The sequence below is a fragment of the Anabrus simplex genome, chromosome 5 (assembly GCF_040414725.1).
Source record: "Anabrus simplex isolate iqAnaSimp1 chromosome 5, ASM4041472v1, whole genome shotgun sequence".
In the NCBI taxonomy this organism is placed as follows: Eukaryota; Metazoa; Arthropoda; class Insecta; order Orthoptera; family Tettigoniidae; genus Anabrus; species Anabrus simplex.
In genome coordinates, this window is record NC_090269.1 from 342,856,726 (window position 1) to 342,881,942 (window position 25,217).

Consider the following 25,217-nt stretch of genomic DNA (forward strand, 5'->3'; position numbering starts at 1 on the left):
CTTTTACAAAGTAGACTCTGGTGTAAGTAGACTTTGGTAAGTTACGATGTGAAGAATTAGATATGAAGTTGGCAATGAAAACAATGGAAGAGCAGTGCAGGGTCTTGCGTCACTCAAGGTTGTTTTCTTAATAAAACAGTAGAAGAAGAAGAAAGTCAGCTGTTTCCTGCATTATAGATTGCATTTGACTCTAAAATCAATACAGTTAAATTTCTATTTCTCGACGATGGATGGAAAGAAAAAATTGCCAGCCTTCAACAGCTACGAAAGGGAAGTGTTATTAGAACTAGTGAAAGAGAAGAAAGATATAGTTGAAAACAAAAAGACAGACAGTGTTAATATGAGGGAAAAATTAAAAGCGTGGGAGGATATTAGTGTAAAATTTTGTAGTGTAGCTAACACAAGCAAGAGAAGTGGAGAGCAGTTAAAAAAGTGTTGGAACAATATTAAATTTAGATCTAGGCAACGCAAAATGGAGCAAAGAAAGGAAAGTATTGCAACTGGTGGAGGCCCTAGTGCAAAAGGTGATAAGGATGACAGTTTTCTGGCAATGGTGGAAAGTGTAGTACCTCACCTTAATCTGAGGATTCCGAGTGAGTTTGACAGTGATGGATTAATGGGTGAAGAGGAGGTGTTGTATGATGAAGTCACTGAAGTACTGGAAACATCCGGAGCTGAGAGTGGGCCTACATTACTGGCAGAATCATCAGCCAGAAAGGAAGCCACAGAATGAAGAAAGAGTACGGGTATGTCCAAATGTGTGAATAGACCATGAACTGAGGCAGTGTCATATCTGCAAGCCAGGATGGAACTTAATGTAGAGCAGATCAAAGAGCTTCACAAACTCAAGATTCAGCAGGAGAAGGAGTTCTATGCAGCGAGGATGAAATACCAAGAGGAGGTGCATAAGTTGACTATTATGCAGATGAATGGATTCCATCAATTAAAAAAAATAAATACAACTAATAATGTATATATTAACCTAACCTGAAATGACTAACATTAATGAACACGCTATTATTATTATTATAAAAATGGGCACAATTATTATAAAATAGAATTTAGGGCATCAATAAAGCAATTTTATGAAGCAAATGATATTACATAATTGTGGTAATCCATTTAAGAAAGGGTAATGTTGTTATTTTAGATAGTTATTTTAGATGCCACAGAACACGTTTAGTTAAAATATCGTTCTATGATACGTCTTCTGGCTACAGCTCCCAACATTTGGAGTGTAGGTCGGTCATGATGTTTACCACCGTCATTCCCTTCATCAGGTTCTTCCAGGAGACCACGATCTGCAGCAATGTTATGAAGTACAACGGTAGCCACAATGACCGGAGGTATGTTGTTTAATTTCAATGTAAACTTTCTTGATAAACACTGAAATTTTTTTCCTCCAGCTTCCGAATGTTCTCTCTACTACGTTTCTAGCAAGAATGTGAGAGGCATTGTATGCTTCTTCAGCTGGTGTTTGAGGATTAATAAGGGGTGTCATCAAGAATGGCCTGCAAACGTAACCGCTATCTCCAACGAGTAATCCACGTCGCTGTCCCGTTTCAAATTGTAAACAAATCCTGCTGTTGTTGAAAATTCTATCATGTGTAGAACCCGGCCAACCCATCATGAAATCAATAAACTTCATTTTGTAGTTGACTATGCCCTGACAAATGAAACTAAAAATTCCTTTCCTATTACAGAAAACCTCAGCATGGTTGCCACCTGGACTTATTATTGGTACATGGGTGCAATCAATAGCTCCAACCACTCCAGGGAATTGGGATCTTTCATGCACACGACGTGCATTATTTCGACATTCAGCTTCATTTGGGAACGAAACAAACTGTGGTCTCTTTCGGGCAATCGGGATTGATATTCTTCTGATTATTCTACACACTGAGGGCTGGCTTACTCCTCGTAAATCAGCGGAGTCAATTTGGAAGTTACCTGAAAACCATGGAAGTGTGAAAGGCTATTGTAGTTACCATTAGAATGCATTAATCTGTGCTGATCATCCCTTAACCTAACTAGATAACACAATGAGTAGAAAGTGCAAAAACTTTGCACTACAGTAACAACAATTTTTTTCTTACCTGTAGCATAATATCTTAACGAAATTAGCAACTGTATTATTGGAGGTATGGGTGATTCTCGATTATTATATTCCTGTAATTCGTCTTCAAACATCGTTAGTACATCTAATACTGTACGTTTGTCGAATCTATATCGTTTTCTGAACTCATTTTCTGTATAAAATTCAACTGGGTTCTGTGTATCTCTCATAATACGCCGAGGATTAGGCACAATGTACTGAATAATTTCCTTGATCTCTTCAATTTTGTCTACAAAAATAACTACATCGGTAATATCTGCCATTTTATTATTTTTCTGATCTCAGAGTCTACTTAAGTACGGAACATGGGCGACTTGGAAGTAAGTCGCCATTTAAGTTTATTTACCTCCAAGTAGCGATTATGAAATGGAAATGGCGACTTACTGCCGTCTAAGTCAAAGTCTTGTTCATGAATACGACCCTAAGGGAACATTGGTTGTTTTAATGAGGGCAAGTTGAAGGTCTCTGGAGGAGCCCAACGAGTAGTTTGCTAATCTTTACAGAAGCCATATAAGGGGAAGCTCACGGAAGAGGCATTGAGCTTTCAAGTCATAGACTCGAGCGGAAGGAGTAGATCCAGTACAGCTACCGAGTCCAACACCGGGAAACCATACAGACATTAACGGGCAATAGAGCTGCATTCTCTTCGGTTGCGGTGTATGAAGCGAGTGAACTTAGTGAGTGTTAAAAAGTGCTAGTAACCATGAAAAACGAAGAAAGAAGACATTGTGGAAGCCATCTTTCATCTTGGAGTAGGCTTTACCGTTCAAAACCTATGGCAATGTTGTAACCTGGTAGAAATGACATGACACAAATATTCCTCAGCGCAGTTATATCATAAAAGAAAATCCAAAACAAACGTCGCGATGTAAAACTCTCGTCAACTACAACAACCGTAGCGACATGGACAGAAACAATAAAATCACGAAGTATAGGCCGCTCAAATAAAACTCTCCTCAGTAGACAAACATATCACCCTTGCCAATACTCGGCGGAATGACTCAAAGTGGAGATCCACGTCTCCCAAAATAGAGCAGCAATACCAAAACCACAGGGTCCAACCCTTTACACACGCTGCTCAACAGTCTACCCGAGGCAAGTCCCATAAATAAGAAAATGCAGGCCTTTCAGATGAGGAACGCGTCCTCTTACTCAAAATCACACAAATAACATCTCATGTCCTGAAGTCGCATGAAAAGAAACAAGACCGCGTTGGTCACAACTCAAAGCACTCGTGCTCAAAGTAAACATGAATAATAAAGTGCCCAACTCTGTAATAAATATGTTAAACAGAAACTAAGAAATTGCCACATTGACAATCGATCATGTCTGAACCTTGGAAAGTTACTGAAATATCTCAATCCTACATCGCGAGAAACTCGCATTGATAATAATAACAATAATAATAAATTAATAATAAAATTTACAGAAATTGTTTTCTAATATTAGGAATTCGAAATACAAAACAGCGTTTGTGGAATTCGTGAATCAATTACTAATTTACAACCTAGATATACAAAATAGTCGTGAAGATGATGCTAACAACTTCATGGATCCACACTCCACTGTCTCACACACACTCATTCACACATCATGCAATAAATTCCAGAAAACATGACGGCATATTTCCGTACACTTTGAGCTCCCATTAATAATACTTTAATTTAGTCCTTCCTGACTTTAATTTGAATCCTTATTTACATCTACCTTTAAGCCCCGAGACATACACTGCGTCTCAAACGTCGAAACAAACCAACCAAAATATATATGAGGCTAAAATAAGAAACTGACTCATAAAAGAAATGATGCTGACCACTCAGCTAAGTAAATCAGAATAAAATGTAAGAAAGCAAGCTATGACCTCATGCAAACGGTCCACATTTATGTTACAATTATATTTACATTAGCAAGCTTCCTATCATTTACTTTAAATGGGACGTAGTCTTTCCAAACAAAGCTACATCTACTGAAGTTAAGCATCAAGTTAACCTATCCCATTTTGCAACATTAAACACGTTCACACTCACATAATTACATTAAAAACTCTTGCATCCGGGAGATAGTAGGTTCGAATCCCACTATCGGCAGCCCTGAAGATGGTTTTCCGTGGTTTCCCATTTTCACACCAGGCAAATGCTGGGGCTGTACCTTAATTAAGGCCATGGCCGCTTCCTTCCAACTCCTAGGCCTTTCCTATCCCATCGTCGCCATAAGACCTATCTGTGTCGGTGCGACGTAAAGCCCCTAGCAAAAAAAAACTCTGTACTCATCTGTTGCGTTGACTTATGGCCGCCCGTCTTCAGGAGACAGCCGACCCCATCTTGTTTTTAGCCAGCCATATCGATGATGATGATCATGATGATGCTGCCTTCAGGAAAGACTTGGATCAGTCCTTTTGTCTCCATCGAGGGGTAGAAAGGTGATGTTGTATTTTCCGTTGCTGCTTCTGCTTCCGGATGTCGTCTAAAACATCACCTCGTTCACGATGTAGAAACTAGGTTACTGGAATACTACAGCCGGGGGTAAATTCCACTGACCGTGAAACCAGTTCCCATTCAGTAGCAGAACCGCTTCTCTTATCTACTCCCGTAACTAGGCCAAATATTTCCCATTTATAAAAGGCTGGACTGGAAATTGTAAAGTTTATGCCCTCGGAAAACTATTTACACAGGCAGGCTACTATGCATTTTAAAATGATTAACTGGAACTGTTCTCTCCCTTTGGTAATCATAAGTTAAATGCCATTCTCCCAGTATAGAAAATTTGAATAGATTAAATGCAGACAAGTCCCCACACCATCACTCGCGTAAATAAAAAAGAAAAAACTTCTTCGTACAATGCACAGAATCTTGCCGAATAATAGGGTAACTAACTGACGCGATCATCGTTTTTATTAATTCCTCCTCGAAGATGCCGTTGAATCCTCGATTGGGGCAATCTCTTCCCTAGACCGATGCCTAGCCATATCGACGGTGGCTCTATCGTTTTATTGGCTCAACACATCGCGTACCTGACGCTTACTTCAGACATCTCTCACAAGTGACCCTAGCCTCTCGCCCGGGCACATCCTTAATGTTGTCCGTTGGAATTGTATTGTTTCCCTGTTCGGCTTTGTGTGCGTCATGTTGAAATTCCACCTTCCAAACTTAACTGGTGAGCAAACAAACCTGAGCTCCAAGCTCCCAGCAGAAATTGTGACAAGTGCTGCTGAATGTAGATGCTTCCTGCTGGTTACTAGTACTTAAAAATGAAATATTCTCCGTACATTCGAATAAATGTCTGATTAATTAAATGAGCACTTCAATAAGGACTCAAGTAGTCCCTGAGCCAGAAGAATTAATCAGACGCGACTAAAATCCCTGACCCGGCCGGAATCAAATCTGGTATGCTCTGAATCGAAGGCCTCAACGCTGACCATTCAGCCAAGGAGTTGGATAACAATAATGTGTAATCTTGTAACCGGAGTAAAGTTTACAGAAGAGTCCAAAACTGAGCGGTCAGCAGTGGCCGGAGAACTGTTCCTGGCATTTCCATTGCTTAATAATAGCCTAATTATTCGACCAATGGAGTCTTCTGTTTGCTTCTCAGGCAACACGCCAATCCTTCACAAGACAAGTCGAGAAACATGGTTTCCTTGTGACTGGAATTACATAGTTTTTATTGCCTAGCAACGATACACACACACACACACACACACACACACACTATTAATTCAACAATTACTATTGTATTATAAACAGCTACTAAAAAAATTGAAGTGAATGTGTGGATTTTGAAACAAAAAATTTAAAAAAGACCAGTTCAGCATACGTAAGCATTTTTACATACATAGTTAATGGGAGGTACAAACTGACACATATTTTAGATTGAATTACTTTTCACTTGACATTTCTTTAACATTGTATCGAATATAACTTTCTGTTTTTTGCTGTGAGAGGTGAATTGTTTTCTGTGAAACCTCTTTGATTTTATATCTGATTTTAAATTTTTTTTCATGTTAATGTATTTTGGTTTTAACAACATTTTTATGATATCATCATCATCATCATCATCATCATCCTAAACCATCTCCAGTTTCCCGGGTGTGGTATATGAGCCTCCTCCATCTCATCCTGTCCTTGTACCATTCTTCCTCCACCAACTTGTCCCAATCATGACCTCTCAGCAGTACATCGCTCTTAACTAAATCTATCCATTTCCTTCGTGTTCTAATGTAATTACATTTCTGATTCTTCCATCTCCCCTTTAACAAAGCGATTGTATTCCTAGCATTTGCACCATCGGGGCTATCTTCACCTGCTAAACATATGGGCTGGTCACTAACATTTATACCGGGCGAGTTGGCCGTGTGCGTAGAGGCACTCGACTGTGAGCTTGCATCCGGGAGATAGGGGGTTCGAATCCCACTGTCGGCAGCCCTGAAGATGGTTTTCCGTGGTTTCCCATTTTCACACCAGGCAAATGCTGGGGCTGTACCTTAATTAAGGCCACGGCCGCTTCCAACTCCTAGGCCTTTCTTATCCCATCGTCGCCATAAGACCTATCTGTGTCGGTGTGACGTAAAGCCCCTAGCAAAAAAAAAAAACTAACATTTATGTTCTTATTGGTGCTTTTAACAGACATCTGTTTATGTGGATTGCCTCTTCATGGGAAAGTTGCATTTCTTAACTGTTGTAGAGAGGTATTGGGGCAGATTAAGAACTATATGGGGGAATTGTTATTTTATCCGAAACTGCAGAAGATCTGGAGAAAATGCTGAATGGTATGGACAGAGTCTTGGTAAGGAGTACAAGATGAAAATAAATAAGTCCGAAACAAAAGTAATGGAGTGCAGTCGAACGAAGTCAGGTGATGCAGGAAACATTACATTAGGAAATGAAGTCTTCAAGGAAGTAGATGGGTATTGTTACCTAGGTAGTAAATTAACTAGCGATGGCAGAAGTAAGGAGGACATAAAATACAGACTAGCACAAGCAAGGAAGGCCTTTCTCAAGAAAATAAATTTGCTCACTTTGAACATTGATATAGGAATTAAAAATATGTTTTTGAAGACTTTTGTCTGGAGTGTGGATTTGTATGGGAGTGAAACATGGACAATAACTAGCTCAGAAAGAAAGAGGATAGAAGTTTTTGGAATGTAGTGTTACAGAAGAATGCTGAAGGTGAGATGGATAGGTCGGATCACAAATGAAGAGATACTGAATCTAATTGGTGAGAGGCGATCGATTTGCCTAAATTTGACCAGAAGAAGAGATAGAATAATAGGACACATCTTAAGACACCCTAGACATGTGCAGTTGGTTTTTGAGGGAAGTGTAGGCAGTTAGAACTGTAGGGGTAGACCAAGGTATGAATATGACAGGCAGATTAGAGCAGATGTAGGATGCAGCAGTTATGTAGAAATGAAAAGGTTAGCACAGGACAGGGTGGCATGGAGTGCTGTATCAAACCAATCTATGGACTGATGAGTCAAACAGTAACTACATGGAGAATGCTTCTGGTTTTCATTTCCACTGCTGTCTTGGTATCTCTGCTCTTTCACCATTCACCGTTATTAAGAAGGTAATCGCAAAAATGAATATCACACACAAAACAATTATGAGTCATTTTCTGTCCTTTCTTTGGACAGCCTTCTCCCATTTCAGCAGAACACTACTCACTTTTGTGGGTCCAAAGATATGTCTACCTTAATATGATCATATCCAGATCTACATCTGAGTATGAAACACATGGGCATGTTGCAGCAGTACCTCCCACGCTGTCTTCAAGCACAGTTGTGATGTAAACTACTCTCATTAAGACATAACACAACTTGCACTATTTGTTAACGAATTCACCAATAATATAAATTGCCTAAACTTGTTAACAGTGACATTGGAGAGCAATATAGATTTCAATAATTCAACACAAATGCAGGTCTCATCCGCTGCCAACTTAGGTGATTGTGTTGCCGCTGATGGAAGGAGTCGGCTTGTGGGTGACAGGAGAAGGTCGCACACTGTTCTTCCTTTTCTGTACACTGTGGTAGTAGGGAACACCGCGGCCCTGAGGGAAATAGCTACAAATAAGAACAGTATGGAGGCAAGACTTGACATGAGCTTGTGAAACGAACAGCTTACCCGTTGTGCCGTGGTCTTGTTTAGCACTCTAGAAGCATTCCAATTCCATGTTCTTAAAAATTGGGTGGGAGTTGCACCTTGCAATTTAAACCAGTAAAAGTTCTCACATGGCCTGCAAGTATACTAAAGATGGATCAAATGAGTGGGGATACGATAAGGTCTGCTTGTCAGTGTTATGTTAGATATACTAGGATGCATTTTGTTATGTTTATAATGATTTATGGTGAATAATTTTCTTTTAATCATCGGGGTTAGCAGTGGATTTCTTTTAAAGACCATGAATCTCATTGTTGAATCCATATTGATGGTTGAACTTCTTACAAAATTGTACAAATTGTTTTTAATGCATCATACATGTCTTACTGAGGATGACCCAATGCCGGGTCAAAACATGTCTATTTATGTGTGAATATTCGTCTTAATTGAACATTAAAAAAAATATAGTATTGACTAGGAGGATTAAAATAGTTTTGTACAGTTTTGTAAGATTTTTTTTTTTTTTTTTTCCAGACATGGTGTTATATAAGTGGTTTCTGGAACGGCTACATTACACCGAGAAAATTCAGCTTGTTGGAGCAGAAAATTCAGTTGTGAGTATATAAAATTGTAGTGTGACTAATATAGATTTTAAAACTAATTTCTTAAATTCTAGGCTTTTCAAAAAATCAGGGCAAGTAATTGTATACCTTGAAATGGAAATTTTCAAAAATATACAGAAGGGTGTTCGGTATCTCTGGGGACGAGGCTTGAAGCGTAATTAGATTATGAAAAGCTATGTTCCCACCAACGATCACGCTCAGTTGGAAAGCCAACATTTATAGCTATAGCCCGACAATGTAATTTCTATTGCAGCAGACTTTTTCCCCTGAGCTAGCATGTCCATCTTATTCTGCTCCTCCTGACAGGCTTTCCAGAGGCCATTGATAGTGCGTGGACATCTATTTCCTAAGGTCCCTTTTAGTAGTCCAAATGCACAGAAGTCCATGACTGATCCATCGGATCCTTCGCCGGAATGTCAGTAAAAGGAATTGCAAGGATTCCAGTTTCCATCTCCATTGTCTCCAAGAACATACGAATCGAATGAGAGATGTGGCTGGATACTTTATCTTGATGTACTCCTACCTGATTTTTCGCCCTCCCATACAGTGCTGGGATATCTGTGTTTTAAGTGGGTGTTTAAATGTGTTTAATGTAGAGTTCATCTTCACCTTATTAACGACATGGCAAATGGTTAACTTGTTATTGTAGCAGTATCCAGTAGTGATCATGAAACCCCTTGGAAAACTTTTGTAGCATTCTTTATACAATGTTTGAAAATTTTTTTTGTCTCTAGAGCAGTAATAAATCAAGCATTGTTTATTACAGTCACTCCATTTTTCCATCTCTCCCCTGCCAGATAGCTCGCTTGCGTTAATGCGACGTTCTGAAATGTGATGAGGCAACAGCTTGTGAACCCTGCTCTTATGCCGCTTTTCAAATTGCAGGTCCTTGTTGATTATGGTGTTAAACCGTTGAAACAGACATCCCCATCTTATGTGCGATAGTCCTTTGAGGGGCAGGGTCACCACCTGAGATAAGAGCCTTTACCCTCCTCACCACTTCTAGTGTACGACTGGTGGATTGTTGTGAATTTGCCTGTCTTTTCCCCTCTGGAATTAAGCCCAGTCGGCCTTTGCCTTTTTTATTCAGTGGAGCACTGATCACACTTTTTGCACATTCCTTGGATTGCAGGATATCTATATTGTGCCCTGACAGCAATCCCTGTGACCATTTTGTAAATTTAAATTCTGTATCTCAGTGTTGGGTTAGGCCGCGGCGAAGCAATGCAGTCGGAGATCCATGAAGGCTCCACTCAAGGGACGTGCAAGTCCGACGAGTTGGGTCACAGGTCAATTAAGTGGACTGTTATCATCGTGGTTTTAAACGTAGAATGTATTCATCATTTCTGCCTAAATTACGTGAATATTCCGCAATAGAGTATTAAGAAATCGAGGATATTGGCATATTCGTTAAGATACATTGACCATCATTTAATCATATCTTAAATTAAATAACTAACCTAGTGTTCCTACGCTACTTTAAATGAGAACTCCGTAAAATGTTTTGTTTATGGAAGGATTTCCCGTTTAATGATTTTAAAATACTTCAGATATATCAATTACATTAAGAGCAAATTATCGGCAACACAAACGAATATAAGAAGGAAATATTATGTTAACTTGAAAATAAACACCTAACTTCAGGCTCTTGTTACAAATAAATTATAACATCATGAATCGAAAAAAATAAAAGAGACAAAGTGTCCCTCTGCTGAAGGCTTACAGTGAAAGATCAGTTATCAACCTCGCATTTTTTAAAATAAATCACCGGGAATTATAGAATCGTCCATTTCAGAATGCTATTTTCTACCCAAATATCTCATAATATTCCGTCATTTCTCTTTTAAAAATCACCGCATTAAATGTCGGTATCTGTCTATCTAGCAACTTGAAAAATACCGTTATTCTAACTTCATAAAATCACCATAAATGCAATAGAAATGTTTAAAAGACACAGGATCGTAACATAATATGACATCCATCAAAGACATGCATTTAAAAGACAGACTCGATCCTCCCGTACATTCATCGGCGACTGCACCTAGATAAATGACATCAAATGACATTGCAACGCCTATAATTAAGCTTATCTAACTACGTTGATTCTGCGCCTCCGGATACCACTGCGTCGTTTGACCTGGAATAACTACATCAGCACTAGGCGTCAACTCAAATGATCTACAAAATCCAACTAGCAAAGAAATGATTTACTTACCATAGAAGATCATATTTCCTTTACGACATGTCCTCAATATCTTTACGTTACCGATTATCTTGCGAAGATCCTAAACATCCCTTTAATATCGTGTGCTCTGGTCAATCTTGTATTTAAATAGGATAAATGTGACGACCAACTACTAGTGTTCGTGAGTGCAACATCCTATAACATTATTCTAAAATACGGCCTCGTACCTAAATAAATTATTCATCACGACAACAACAAAATTCACGCATGACTAACATAGTTCCTACCGTCAATACCATCATCAGGACCTTCACATATCATCATCATAAAATTCGCAATCCTAATGACACGTCTATAATCATCACATCTCTCTATCCACGTAAATACTTTCAAAGATCCTACCGTAACCAACACCTTATTACATCGCACAACTCGTCATGCACAGCGAATTCACAATACTAAAGAACAATCTATTCAGGCATTTACGTAAAATTACTAAATACGTTGCCGCATTAACACCATATCACCACAATAGTATCACACTTCTATTATCAAAACACTGTATTTCCACACAAGCACATAACATTTTGAAGACCACAGAATCGCACGTCGCAAAATACCGAACTCCTCCGAGGTATTCTGAGCTACAAGTTAAATTAGCGTTCCATACCCTAACATCATTACGGTACCAATAACATCCATGTCGAAAAATCTTTCGTAAAACCTTGCTAGCAAACATTAAGGAAATCTTACACAGCCATCGCATATCATCACAACGTAGACTAGCTCACCGCACTAGACGTAATGATCATAAATATTACAACGCAATGTCCAACAAATAACGGTCGCTTTCAAGTTAAAATTGTTCATGTCAAACCGACAACAAAATAAATACTACTCTACAACTACAATAAGCAATTACGTGGCGGAATATATAAGATATTCAAGTACTCATCCTGGGTTGTTGCTCCACGACGGTGTCACCTTCCGAGTTCAGCTCTCACTCAATTACATTATCAAGTATTGTTCATCACATTTCTGGTCAGATCCTTTGAGGTCCCTCTATTTTAGTTGTTCATGTTGATACGTGCATTCATTTCATCTGAATAATTAATTGCTGACGGTTCCATATTACCTGAAACTCAGAGATATCAATTAGAACAAGGTTATACACCTTAATACAATTTTAACAGTTCAAGTGATACACTTGCCTTTTCATTCAATAACAAGATATCTTGTTTTACAATATTATATGTTTATGATATGCCAATATCTCTCTAGTATTTCCTTTCAATACAATCTTTTCCCTATGAATTCTTGCTTCCGATCTTTATGAGTTGCAGATTGAGAGTGTCAACTTCTTCAGAGACAAAACAGATTCTACCACCACATAATAATTGCAGACGGTTTGCTTTTCAGAATTCTTCTCAGCTTCTAGCTCCCATATGTTCTTGACAATTGGAAACATTTGACACGTAATGCAAGACGATCTCGTACAAATCAGCTGTACTAGCAAAGGAACTTGTTTAATAATTGCCGCCTCGTATTTAGGTTAGTAATCGACAGTTTCTTTTCTTCATCTCGATCGTCAGATCGTGCGAGACTAGATGTACAAGGTATGGCCCTCTCATATGAAATTATTGTTTACATATTTCATGGCCCTCAGTAACATTCTGTCATAGATATTCTGCCGTTCATGCATTTCGGAAACTTTACTTGAAGGATACGTATTATTCATATAATCCTGCCCTATGTTTCATGATGTTTAACTTTCTACTAATATTTCCGAGATATCACGGGGTTTAGAGCTTGTTATCAATCCGCTGATCTCTTCAATTCGGCGATGTCGTTCACGTAATTAGACAAATCAACTGCCTTCTAATTCATCTGGAGGTGTGATAACCGGACATAAGATTTCATTGACATTATTTCTCGACATAAACTTCCAATGTGTTCACCAATCTCATCCTGACATACATTGGAAGGTTATAATATTTAGAATCAGAAAGGGCTGTTATGTAGTCCTCCCATCTTCAGGGCTGCCGATAGTGGGATTCGAACCTACTATCTCCCGGATGCAAGCTCACAGCCGCACCTCTACGCGCACGGCCAACTCGCCCGGTACTCAGCAATGTTTGTACAGTGGCACGATTATTGTGATGTATCGTAATAAACTTGGGTGGACTGTATTATTATTATTATTATTATTATTATTATTATTATTATTATTATTATTATTGTTATTATTATTGTTATTATTATTATTATTATTATTATTATTATTATTATTATTATTATTATTAGACTAAACCAGCACGAAAAATGTAAGACGTAATAAATGCTGAAAAAATGTGTAATTATGTATTAAATAAAAGTTTAACACTTTGTTTTGTGAGCAAACAATGAAGTGTGAGTTGTTGTCCGGCTCCATGGCTAAATGGCTAGCGTGCTGGCCTTTGGCCACAGGGGTCCCGGGTACAATTCCCGGCAGGGTCGGGAATTTTAACCAAAATTGGTTAATTCCGCTGGCACGGGGGCTGGGTGTATGTGTCGTCTTCATCATCATTTCATCCTCATCATGGCGCGCAGGTCGCCTACGGGAGTCAAATCAAAAGAGACCTGTATCTGGCGAGCTGAACTTGTCCTTGGACACTCCCGGCACTAAAAAGCCAGACGCCATTTCATTTTTTGTGGGTTGTTTATTGCGCTAGCCCCTCCCTGCCCTTTTTTTTTTTCCTCTATGCTACCTGGAAAACATTGCTGGTATTGCTAGTTAGGGGCGCAGCTGTGAGCTTGCATCCGGGAGATAGTGGGTTCGAATCCCACTGTTCGCAGCTCTGAAGATGGTTTTCAGTGGTTTCCCATTTTTACACCAGGCAAATGCTGGGGCTGTACCCTAATTAAGGCCATGGCCGCTTCCTTTCAACTCTTAGCCCTTTCCTATCCCAGCGTCACCATAAGACCTATCTGTGTCGGTGTGACATAAAGCCACTAGCAAAAGAAAAAATCTTCAAGCACTTATTATTGTACTATTGCATTGTACCCCTTTCAGACACACGTGTTTGTAAGATGTTTCTGTCATTATTGTAATCTGTTTTCTGGACTAAACATGCCATGAAGTTCTGAGGATGCTGCAAAAGTCGTTGCTTTGGTGGAAGTTGGTTGCAGCATGCATTATCAGATCTGCCAACTCTCCCGGTTTTTCATTGTTCTTCCCGATCTACCGGACCAGTCTTCCGATTTGCAGAGCAGTTTCAGCAATTTTCGTATTATTAAACTCTCACGCGTTTCCTCGTTCTATCAATGTCGATAGCAGTTTTAATAATTGCAACTGGATGGCAGTACATGGCATGGTGGCCAGCCACGTTCTCCTCTTTGGTCTATAATACAGTCAAATACTCAAATTGCTTAGTAATAGGAAGTGGAAGTTGCAAGCGAGTAACCTAAGCTCAGAAGTAGCATGCCATAGACGTCTACCCAGGGCAGGACCTGCATAAGTGCTCGTGTTACGTCACGTACTAGTGCTTCTTACTTGTATGTCTTAATATTTGTTTTGGCCTAAATGTCAAAAAAGAAATATGATGCAGTGTTTAAAAGCACTTATAGGGGAGCGTTTCTGTGTTTCAGTGAATCCAGGAAGGGACCAACATTCACATTCTGTGCTATATGTAGGTGTGATTATTCAGTTGTGCATGGCTGGAACTGTGATATACTCAAACGTGTAAACGAAAGACATAAGGAGAGTGTCCAGTGTGTAGAAAGAAACCAGAAACTGAACTTTTCATGTAAAAACCAAGATGTAAATCCTATGACAAAAGCCGAAGCTTTATTTTCGTCATTTATCATAGAACATAACCTGCTTATAAATTGTGCCGACCACACAGCGTCTCAGAAATCTTTGCCTTTTTCTCTCAAGTTTTATGGATATTTTTGAGAATCTATACGTACCTCTTCAGTCAAATATGCTGCACATCTACTTATTGAATTCAATTTTGGAGGAACTATTGAAGAATGTGACGACAAGGTTTGTGAAACCACACATTATTAACAGCTCCTCCTCTCTCCTTGATGTAGATTATCATACTCCAGCAAACCAAAAGGATGATTATGATCTGATGATAGGGAACTGTGTTTGTTTTGGTGAACACTTTGAGGGAAAAGCGCATATTCTTTAAGTCTGTTAGAAAGTGTTTCTCTTCATGTGACTACATGGTACACACATTTCCGTTCAAAGATCAAGTTTTAATTAATCCAGAAGTTGCAAATATTTTTGCTTTTAGTAAGGCCTCATTTTCTATCCTTAGATTTTTCAGTAACAAGTTTCCGAACATTTTGACTAGTGAAACGGAACATTTAGATAAAGCGACGGTTATTCTGCACTCCCAGTTCTGTAACTTTCAGCTCGAAGAAATAGATCTGGCAAAAGGAAGAATTGATGTTCAGTGGGCATTGGTAGGTCAGATCAAATGAGCTGATGGTGTACTTAAATATGACAGACTTTCTAAGGTAATGCTTGCTGTATTATCAGTTCCACATAGCAATGCAGAATGTGAAAGGAATTTTAGCAGAGTATAAAGACAGAACCACAGTTCAGAGCCTTGCTCTCTGAACAAACTTTGGAGAAACTTTTAACCTTAAAATCAGTTCAGCAAGCCAATTGCTTTGAGCAAAAATTTAGTTCCGAGTTTCTGAAGAGGGCTAAGTCAGCTACGGATGTGTTGAGCAACAATTAGTCGTAATGTGTTCACCATGTTGAAGGATGAGAAGGTACATGTTCCTAAAGTTCAGGTATGTCCAGTATTTAGTATTTATATATAAATAATGAAAAATATATATATGTAGGCCAAAAAGAGTTGTACTATTTCATTATAATTCAATACATTAACATGTTCTGCCATCAGTGATGTGTCGTAGTACGTAGCGATTCGCTGCCAAATTTCTCCTGATTTTTTACTTCTGAAAGTTGGCATGTCTGCATTATGTTGTAGAAGTGTCGAGAATGACGCTTTTCATGACTTCCAGAACTTTAAGAAGATGCAGGGAAACTGAGGCTATTCAAGGAGACCAGAATCAGGTCGGAGAAGAAAAACATCGGCAAGAGACGAACACAATTAGAAATAGGAAAGGATTTCCACCTATCAATACTTATTTATTGCACTTATTATGCTACAGTACCGGTTTCGACCTCCTACATAGGGTCATCTTCAGCTGAACAATACATTCACATCTATATCAAGAAGGTATGATTAAGATTACATTGTCTAGGGAATGCCATATGATAATGAACATTCCATGCCGGCACAGCAAGGGGGGAAAGCTAAGTCTCCCTTCCTAAGAGGTCTGCGAAAGCTGTGCCCCAGCCGGCGGAGGCGGCATTGTCGACCAGGGCTGGGAAATCCTCTCCCAGCCCATCTGAACTCAGAAGAAGGCGGCGAAAAGAACGCCCTTACCGGGCGCTCCCACACTTCCCCTGCGAAAGGGAAATCATGTCCTCCATCTGGAGGGTATGAGCCTGTGCCAGAGGGTACTGCTGATCCATAACCTGCACGCTACCCTCGTAGAAGAACATCCCGCCCCCGGTAAGCGTCGAAGTCCTGGGCGTCAACCCCGCTGTCAGTCAATGATGAGATGGATGTCGAGCTGTCGTAGATGTTGATAGTGTTTAGGTTTGCGAGCATCTTGTCATTCACAACCTAACACTCTTTTTATAGATCACACTATGGCACTGTTACGGAGGAATTGTAACGGTTATGACAGGCATCTTGCTGAGCTGCGTCAGCTCATTAGTCAGTTCACGGCGAGTATAGTCTGTATTCAGGAGACAAACTTCTGACCAGGTCATCATACCGTCTTGAGAAATTTCAGGCTATACTTGACAGAATGATATTATGCTCGCAGGGCGTCCGGTGGCGTGGGAATTTTAGTTCGCTCTGATACCTTTAGCGAAGAAGTTCTCCTAAGAACCCCACCGGAAGCTGTTGTAGTGTGGATACCGTTGCCTGTCATAACAAGAGTGTGTAACGTTTATTTCCACCAGGCCAGCCTCTTAACATAAATTACGTTACTGATCTTACAGATCAGCTTCCTCCCTTCTCCTCCTCTTCTTTTATTGGGCGATTTTAACACTCATCACCCCATATGAGGCTCTGAAATGCCTTGCCCCAGGGGACCCAAATCATTTCAGTGAACGTTACGGCATATACTCTCGCATAGACTTAAGTCTATGCAGCCGAGCGTTGGTTCTGCTGTTTCGGTGGAATACACACGATGATCTCTGTGACAGTGTCCATTTTCCCATTATTCTTACTTTGTTGAAACAAAAATCTGTCGAGGCTCCTCCTCAATGGATTCTTAAACGTGCTGCTTGGCCAAAGTTCAGATCACTCGCTATCTTTAACGATGAGACCAGGCGGACTGTAGATGGCGATATAATTTATACAACACACGTTATCCTTGCTGCTGCTGAGGAGTCCATTCCCCCTTTCTCAGGGACTCTTCGCCGAAAACCCATTCCTTGGTGGAACGAAAAAATTGCAGCAGCTATCCAGGAACGCCGCCACGCTCATAAACATTATCGTAGGCAGCCTACTGTGGCCAACTTGGTAACAACTCTGCACTAAGGCTCGAGTTCTTATTCGCCAAAGTAAGAAAGCTTCGTGGGAGAGATATGTACTCTCAATAACAAAGATAGATTATAAAGGAGAGATATGTGTCGTCTATGACGTTACATACTCCATCAACTCAAGTGTGAACTAAACTTCGGCGTATTTCTGGTATCCAAGGCTCATGTATCGGGAATTTCCATTGCAGGCAGTATCGTCACTGAACCACTCTCTATTGCTAACCATCTAGCTAGCCATTTCGCAGATGTGTGTGGCTCCGGGAGTTACCATCGTGGTTTCCTCGTTCTGAAGCGGGAGGCAGAACGTCATCACCTCAGTTTTGCCACTCAAGCTTCAGAGTACTATAATGTACCCTTTACGGAGTGGGAACTCCGCAGCGCCTTGGAAGGACACATCCCCCTGGCCAGACAATGTCCATGACCAGATGTTGAAACACCTTAGTGAGGATAGTCTATTATATCGCCTTCGAGTGTTCAACCAAATCTGGATAGAGGGCGAGTTTCCGTCTCAGTGGCGAGAGGGCATAGTCATTCCTGTCCTCAAGCCTGACAAAAATCCCAAAGTAAGCAGGAAGCTGAAGACCTATTTGTCTTACAAACTGCTTGTGTAAGCTATTTGAGAGGATGGTAAATCGCCAACTTGTGTGGTGTCTGGAGAAACATGGACTTTTGTCCAAGTACCAATGTGGTTTTCGAGCCTCTCACTCGACCACTGACCACCTGGTACGCCTGGCGAGTTCTATCCAGGATACATTTCTCTGCAAACAGCATTTGGTGGCTGTTTTCTTTGACTTAGGAAAGGCTTATGACACCACATGGTGATATGGTATCCTTTCAGTCCTGTATCAATGGAGATTCCGAGGTAACTTGCCGATATTTATTGTGAATTTTTTGTCCCGATCGGTCCTTAGTTTCACTCCGTTTGCCGTTGCCATAAACGGTATTGTCACTGCTGCTGGTTCAGCAGTAATACAGTTGCTGTATGTGGATCATTTTGCTCTCCACTATAGCTCACGTAATATGGCAGTCGCAGAGCGACAATTACAACAAGCTATTAGGAGAGTCCTCGAAGAGTCCACAAAGTCCTCTGTTGTCCACTTTTGTCGGCTCCGTACTCTTCACCCACAACGTGAGCTTTATTTAGGAAATATCGTTCTTCCCCTTGTTGACCCTTACCGATTTCTTGGGCTCCTTTTCGATAGCAAATTATTGTGGGAGCCACATGTGCATGTGGGTGCTGAAAATTAGATCCATTGTTGATCTGTTACTTCTGAATCCATATTGCTCCTCCTCCTCTAACTGTGGTTCAATGATTGGTCTCAATCTCCTTTCTGTGATCATCTCTAGAACTTTTAGCCCATGAGACAGCAGTGTTATTCCTTTATAGTTGGTGTGTTTCCGTCTGCAGCCTTTCTCAAACAAGGGAATTATAATGCCCTTGCTCCAATCTGCAGGTATTTTGTTGTCTGTCCATATGGCATTTAGTACTCTGTGCAGCCACTGTATACCCTGGATGCCTCCTGCCTTTACCTTGTCTGCATTCACTTCATCTGCACCTGAAGATTTTCGTTTAGGCATAGTTTTTAAGGCTGTCTCAGTTTTTGTCCAGGTGATGGGAGGTACCTCATTGTAGGCTTGGATTTCCGTTTCTGTATTTTGTTCTTGAACTGGTCAATGGTTCTTGAGGACTTCAGATTTCCATTTTCATCTTGAAGTGCCTGCCTGTATGGTATTCATTGGCTTCCTTTTACCTCTTATAACACTATACAGTAGTTTCTTATTGCCTCTGCTGTCTTCCTCCAATTTCTGAGTCTTTTCTTCTCTAACTATTCTTTTAATGTCCAGTTTCTTGTTTCGGTATAACTGTTCCAGGTTTCTTTGCCTCGTCTCTAGTAAGATCTGGTTTATTTTTCTCCCGATCCCTTTCTTTCTGCAAGAGATTTCTTTCCCTGATTGCTGCTCTCACTCTTTCATTCCACCATGGTGTTTCCTTCTCCCTTGTTTTCATACTTGTCTTTCCACAAACTTCACTTGCTTCCTTAACCAGTGTGTACCTTAGTCTGGTCCATTCTGTCTCTTCATTTTTCCTTTCATCTCTTGGTAACAGGGTTTTTATCCGGTCCTGATACTTGGTTCTCTTATCTGTTTTCTGGAGTTCCCATGCTTTGATTTTTGGCATTTTCCTGTTCTGTAGTTTTGGCACATAGAATCAGCTGAGGATAACATGATCTTAAACATAGTTGACAGCCATAAGAATTTCAGGGAGCACTGAAAGGACATGTATAGATACTTTAATGCAAAGACTTACAGTTGGCAGCAGTATGTAAAGGTAGTTGGATATGAAGATAATGTCCAGATAGAGGAGGTGATTAATACTATTGAATAACGGAAATTTACCTATGATAAAAAGATACAAAAGTTGAAAGCTAAAAAAGGCGACTAGGATTGATAAGATATCTGGCGATATATTAAAGGCTATGTGTAGGGATATAATGCCATATATGAAATTCTTATTTGATTATGTACATGAAGGAGTGACATGAAGTGAATGGAGAGTTGCAATAGTAGCCCCATTGTACAAGGGAAAGGGGGACAAACATCTAGATATATAAAATAAGAGTTTTGTCTGTTCATTGCTCATAATTAAAAAAGGTCATGTCCTCAGAAACCAGGAAATGCACTTTTTAATTTTCCGTCATTTCTGACTGTACGTACGCCCATCATGAGAAAACGGCTGAAGGGAATTCAGTGAAAATTGGTATGTAAGGTCGGGGAATAAGTCACTACAATCTAGGCCATAAATAATTATATTCACGTGGAGTGAAATTGTAGTTCAATGGAAGGCCTAAAATTTAATTCTCAGATATGTATTTTATTAATGGTCCTATCAATAAATACTAAAAAAGCAAAGCAAAGTCGTCTCCGTACAGGCCATGAAGGTCCTTGGAGGGGTGGAAGGTAAATCTTCCACTATCCGCAACCTCGGCACATGATGGGGTAGAGTGGTTAGCTCTACGCCCAGCCGCCTTTGCCCCCAGGAATTAACCTGGTACTTATTTTTGGTGTAGACTGAGTCAACCTCAGGGCCATTAGCACCTCCGGAAGTGGAAATCTTGTTTCTTAAATTTTACGACTTCCTGACGGTGATTCGAACCCACGTCCTTTCAGCGAACCGAGCACGCCTTTACCTCCTCGGCCAGGCAGCCCCTATCAATAAATACTACATAACTAAAATTATACAGAATTAAATTTTTAATCATTTATGTCTTGTACATTTTTAATGCACCGGCTATGATAACAGATATTAATGAATTTGCATTTTTGTTGAATTTGCATTTTTGTTGCTAAGTCCAGCCGGCCCTGCGGTGTAGGGGTAGCATGCCTGCCTCTTACACGGAGGCCCTGGGTTCGATTCCCGCCCAGGTCAGGGATTTTTACCTGCATCTGGGTACTTGTTCGAGGTCCACTCAGGCGACGTGATTACAATTGAGGAGCTATCTGACAGTGAGATAGCGGGCCCGATCTAGAAAGCCAAGAATAACGGCCGAGAGTATTTGCCGTGCTGACCACGCGACACATCCCAATCTGCAGGCCTTCGGGACGAGCAGCAGTCGCTTGGCAGTCCATGGCCCTCCGGGGCTGTTGCGCCATGCAGGTTGTTGCTAAGTCCATATCAACGCCGAGCCATGAAAAAAATGGGTAAACAGAATTTAATAAAAATCGGTATGGAAAGTTGGGAAATAGGCTATAAATAATATTACCCACCTTGGTTGAAATGGTAGTTTAGTGGGAGGCACCTAGTGTTAATGGTCCTATCGAAGAGTGCTACATACCAAAAGTCATAGAGAATACAATTTCCAGTCATTTATGTCTTGCTCTGTTTTACCGTTACGATTTTGAAAAAGATTCTGTTGTATGGAGTGTAGAATTCCATAGCGAAGCACGGGTACAGCAGCTAGTAAAGTGGATAATTATATGCCATCAGCTTTGCATGTGTTGTTTTTAAGCTGTAGGAAAACGCTATTTCTGATTATATTAGTCACGTTTGCTAAATTATTAACTACCGAGCTCGATAGCTGCAGTCGCTTAAGTGCGGCCAGTATCCAGTATTCAGGAGATAGTGGGTTTCGAACCCCACTGTGGGCAGCTCTGAAGATGGTTTTCTGTTGTTTCCCATTTTCACACCAGGCAAATGCTGAGGCTGTACCTTAATTAAGGCCATGGCCACTTCCCTCATATTCCTAGGCCTTTTCTATCCCATCGTCGCCATAAGACCTTTTAAATCTAAGAATTTCATTTTTTGCCCATATTGAACTAGCATCTGACGAAGAAGTGTCTACAAATTCTTTAACTGCCAATTTCACCTTGTACTTACGAAAAATTTGAATATGTTATATGTATTTGAAATTAGTATTTAATGAGTCCTAACTCGTGTGAATTATAGCTTTTGTTTCACCCTTCATGGACTGTTTTGAAGTGGCATACTGAATATCTACAAATTCGAACCTTTACTGCCAAGTTCACCTTGCACCATGGGTTCAGATGTCATGTGCAATTTTAAGAGGCTTGATTCTGTTAAATCCTAACTCGTATTTGAACTACACTCGCACCAGTGACATTCAATGAATTGAGTGCACGCAGACCTTTATGTGCCAAATTCATCGCGAACCTACAGTTTCGAGTGTGTTGCATGTGTTTCAGGTTTTGCATTCATCGAGTTCAAACTCACACTTACGCAATTTTGTCTCACCCTTCACAGCTGGTTTTGAATTGACGCTTAGTGAACAAGTGATTTCAATCCCTAACTGCCAAGTTTCATCTCAACCCAAAATATTTTTAAAATGTTATGTGTATTTTTGAGACGATTGTGTTTGTTGAAATCTAACCTATGTTTTATACTACACTCGCGGCAGGCAACATTCAATGGAAGTGTGTCTGAAATAATTTGAATCTCCAATGCCAATTTCATCTCGAACTTCCGCGTGGTTTTGTTGTGGTTTATATGTTTTTCAAGTTATGTTTTTGAGCCCTAACTCATGTTTATACAATTTTGACTCACCCTTCATGACCATTTTGTAAACTGACATTGTAATTCACTATTTCATGTCTCTTATTTAATCACACTGATTTAACATCTTGTATAATGTAAATGTCTGCATGCTTATGCCTATGCCTATTTCCCACATTTTGGCTGAAGATGACGCCAAGCAGCGTCAAAACTAGTTCCAAGTGTAAATATATGTTGTAAATAAACTTATAACATTTATTTGTATTGAAAAGGTGGACCCTTTTAAGCCATAAGGCCTATCTATGTCGGTGCGACGTAAAACAAATAGAAAAATAAAAAATAAAATACTAACTGGTTTGATACAAGGGAGTTTGGGTTTAGGAAAGGTTATTCCAATGAAGCTCAACGTGTAGCACTCCAGCAAGATAATTATAGTAGATATATTTAGATTGAGGAGGTGAAATTGACTCTATCGCTGTAGACCTTTCCAAGGCTGGTAGGGAGAATATTTGACGAAAATGAGGAAGAATCTTCATTGGGGTAATCATATTATTAATGAGGTGTTAAGAAAGGTTATAGATCTCTTCTCGTGGTTATGAGAGTATTTAAGAGTTGTATTAAGGATTTAAAAGAGAGGGTGTTTAAATCTCTGGTAAGACTCCAGTTAGAGCATGGTTCCAGTGTATGAGACCCACACCATGACTACTTGATATGAGAACTGGAAAAAATTTGAAGGAAAGCATCACGATTTATTGTGGGTGATTTCAGACAAAGGAGTAGTGTTATGAAAATGTTGCAAATGTTGGGCAAGTGGAGTAAGGAGACGAGATGCTCAACTATATGGTATGTATAAACTTATTTAAAACTATTTAAAATAGTATTATGATTAAATGCACCTTGTCAATACGATCTGTTAATGAGACTATTTATTCTTTGAACATGTTTTGAGAACAAGAAACCTTCTCTTCGTCAGTGATCATTACAGTCTAACTTAATTATAAAATCAAAGAATTATGGTCGAATTTATCAACAATATATAGTATGTTTGGAGCTGTCAGGGGAGAGATGGTTAAGAATGACAGTAGGAGACGAATAAGCTTGAGCGGAGCTTTTAAAATAGGAAAGATCATAATATGAAGATAAAGTTGGAATTCTAGAGGACAAATTGGGGCAAATATTCATACATAGGACTATAAAGTATTGGAATTAATTATCAAGGGAAATATTCAGTAAATTTCAAAGTTCTTTGAAACCGTTCAAGATTTAGCCAGGTAAACATTTTTTTTTGCTAGGGGCTTTACGTCGCGCCGACACAGACAGGTCTTATGGCGACGATGGGATAGGAAAGGCCTAGGAGTTGGAAGGAAGCGGCCGTGGCCTGAATTAAGGTACAGCCCCAGCATTTGCCTGGTGTGAAAATGGGAAACCATGGAAAACCATTTTCAGGGCTGCCGATAGTGGGATTCGAACCTACTATCTCCCAGATGCAAGCTCACAGCTGCGCGCCTCTACGCGCACGGCCGGTGGGTAAACATTTGATAGGGAATCTGCCACCTGGGTGACAGCTCTAAATACAGATTATTGATGATTGATGTTAATCTTTTTACCGAACTCTTTCGTAAAATTTCTTAATTTTACGCCTTCACTGCACTTAATTTTAGTTATTACTAATGGCCTGTCGCAGCAATAGCTGCGAACAAAGACTAAAAACGAAACTGATGATAAAGGAAGTTTGAATTTTGTTCGCCTGATATACTGCCTTATATGGTTCATGAAATCATTATCACGTAGTATTGTACCTTTAAGTATGCCTGTTACTTGAGTTGTGGAAAGTAAACAAACTATTGTGGCAACACTTATTAAAATCTCCATTCACCATTTCTACTGCAAAATGTTGTGCTTGGTAGTACATACACATTTTATTTAATAACCTTACACTGAATAATTCAAGAAGGTTTTGTTGTAAATAGTGTTCTGAGCCAACGGATATGTCATTGTATGTAATTGTCAGGAGATCGCAGTGATAGACTGGCTGCCAAATATATTGTTGCTCGCTTAGCACCACCCAGGTGTCACGTGTGGGGTATTTTGAGGTTAAACCTACGGACGTGAGCAATATCAACTTACATAAGTATATGATCTTCCTGATGTTACATAACAGAAATTCTGCTACGCTGACGATATAGCATTAGCTGTGCACCACAAAGAACTGGAGAAAACTGAAGAGAGATTAACGAGGGATTTGTCTATTTTGGAAACTTACTTGAGGAACTGGAGACTTAAGCCCAGCACCAATAAAATGGAGGTGTCTTGTTTCCATTTAAACAATCACTTGGGAAATACTAAAACTGAACGCGAGTTTCTGTGACAGGATACTTCACCACAACTGGAACCCAAAATATCTTTGAGTAACCTTGGATCGAAAAATATACTACAACCAACATCTGCTGAACTCCGCACAGAAACTGAAAACATGTAACATCATCATTCATAAGCTTTGTAGAACTACCTGGGGTTCTTCGGCAAGCGTTTTATGGTCTTCAGCTTTAGGCTTGGTGTTATCAAGTG

At 39.8% G+C, this 25,217-nt stretch overlaps 1 protein-coding gene across 3 annotated transcripts in view; it reads left to right on the forward strand.

The window, feature by feature from the left end:
- Positions 1 to 25,217, forward strand: part of Setx (Senataxin) — a 491,296-nt gene that overhangs the window by 25,525 nt on the left and 440,554 nt on the right. For all 3 annotated transcript variants that reach the window (XM_067147633.2, XM_067147634.2, XM_067147635.2), the window contains exon 2: positions 8,746 to 8,825. In XM_067147633.2, coding sequence (XP_067003734.2) covers positions 8,748 to 8,825 — 78 coding nt within the window. In that variant the 5' untranslated portion in view covers positions 8,746 to 8,747. The remainder of the gene's footprint in view (positions 1 to 8,745; positions 8,826 to 25,217) is intronic.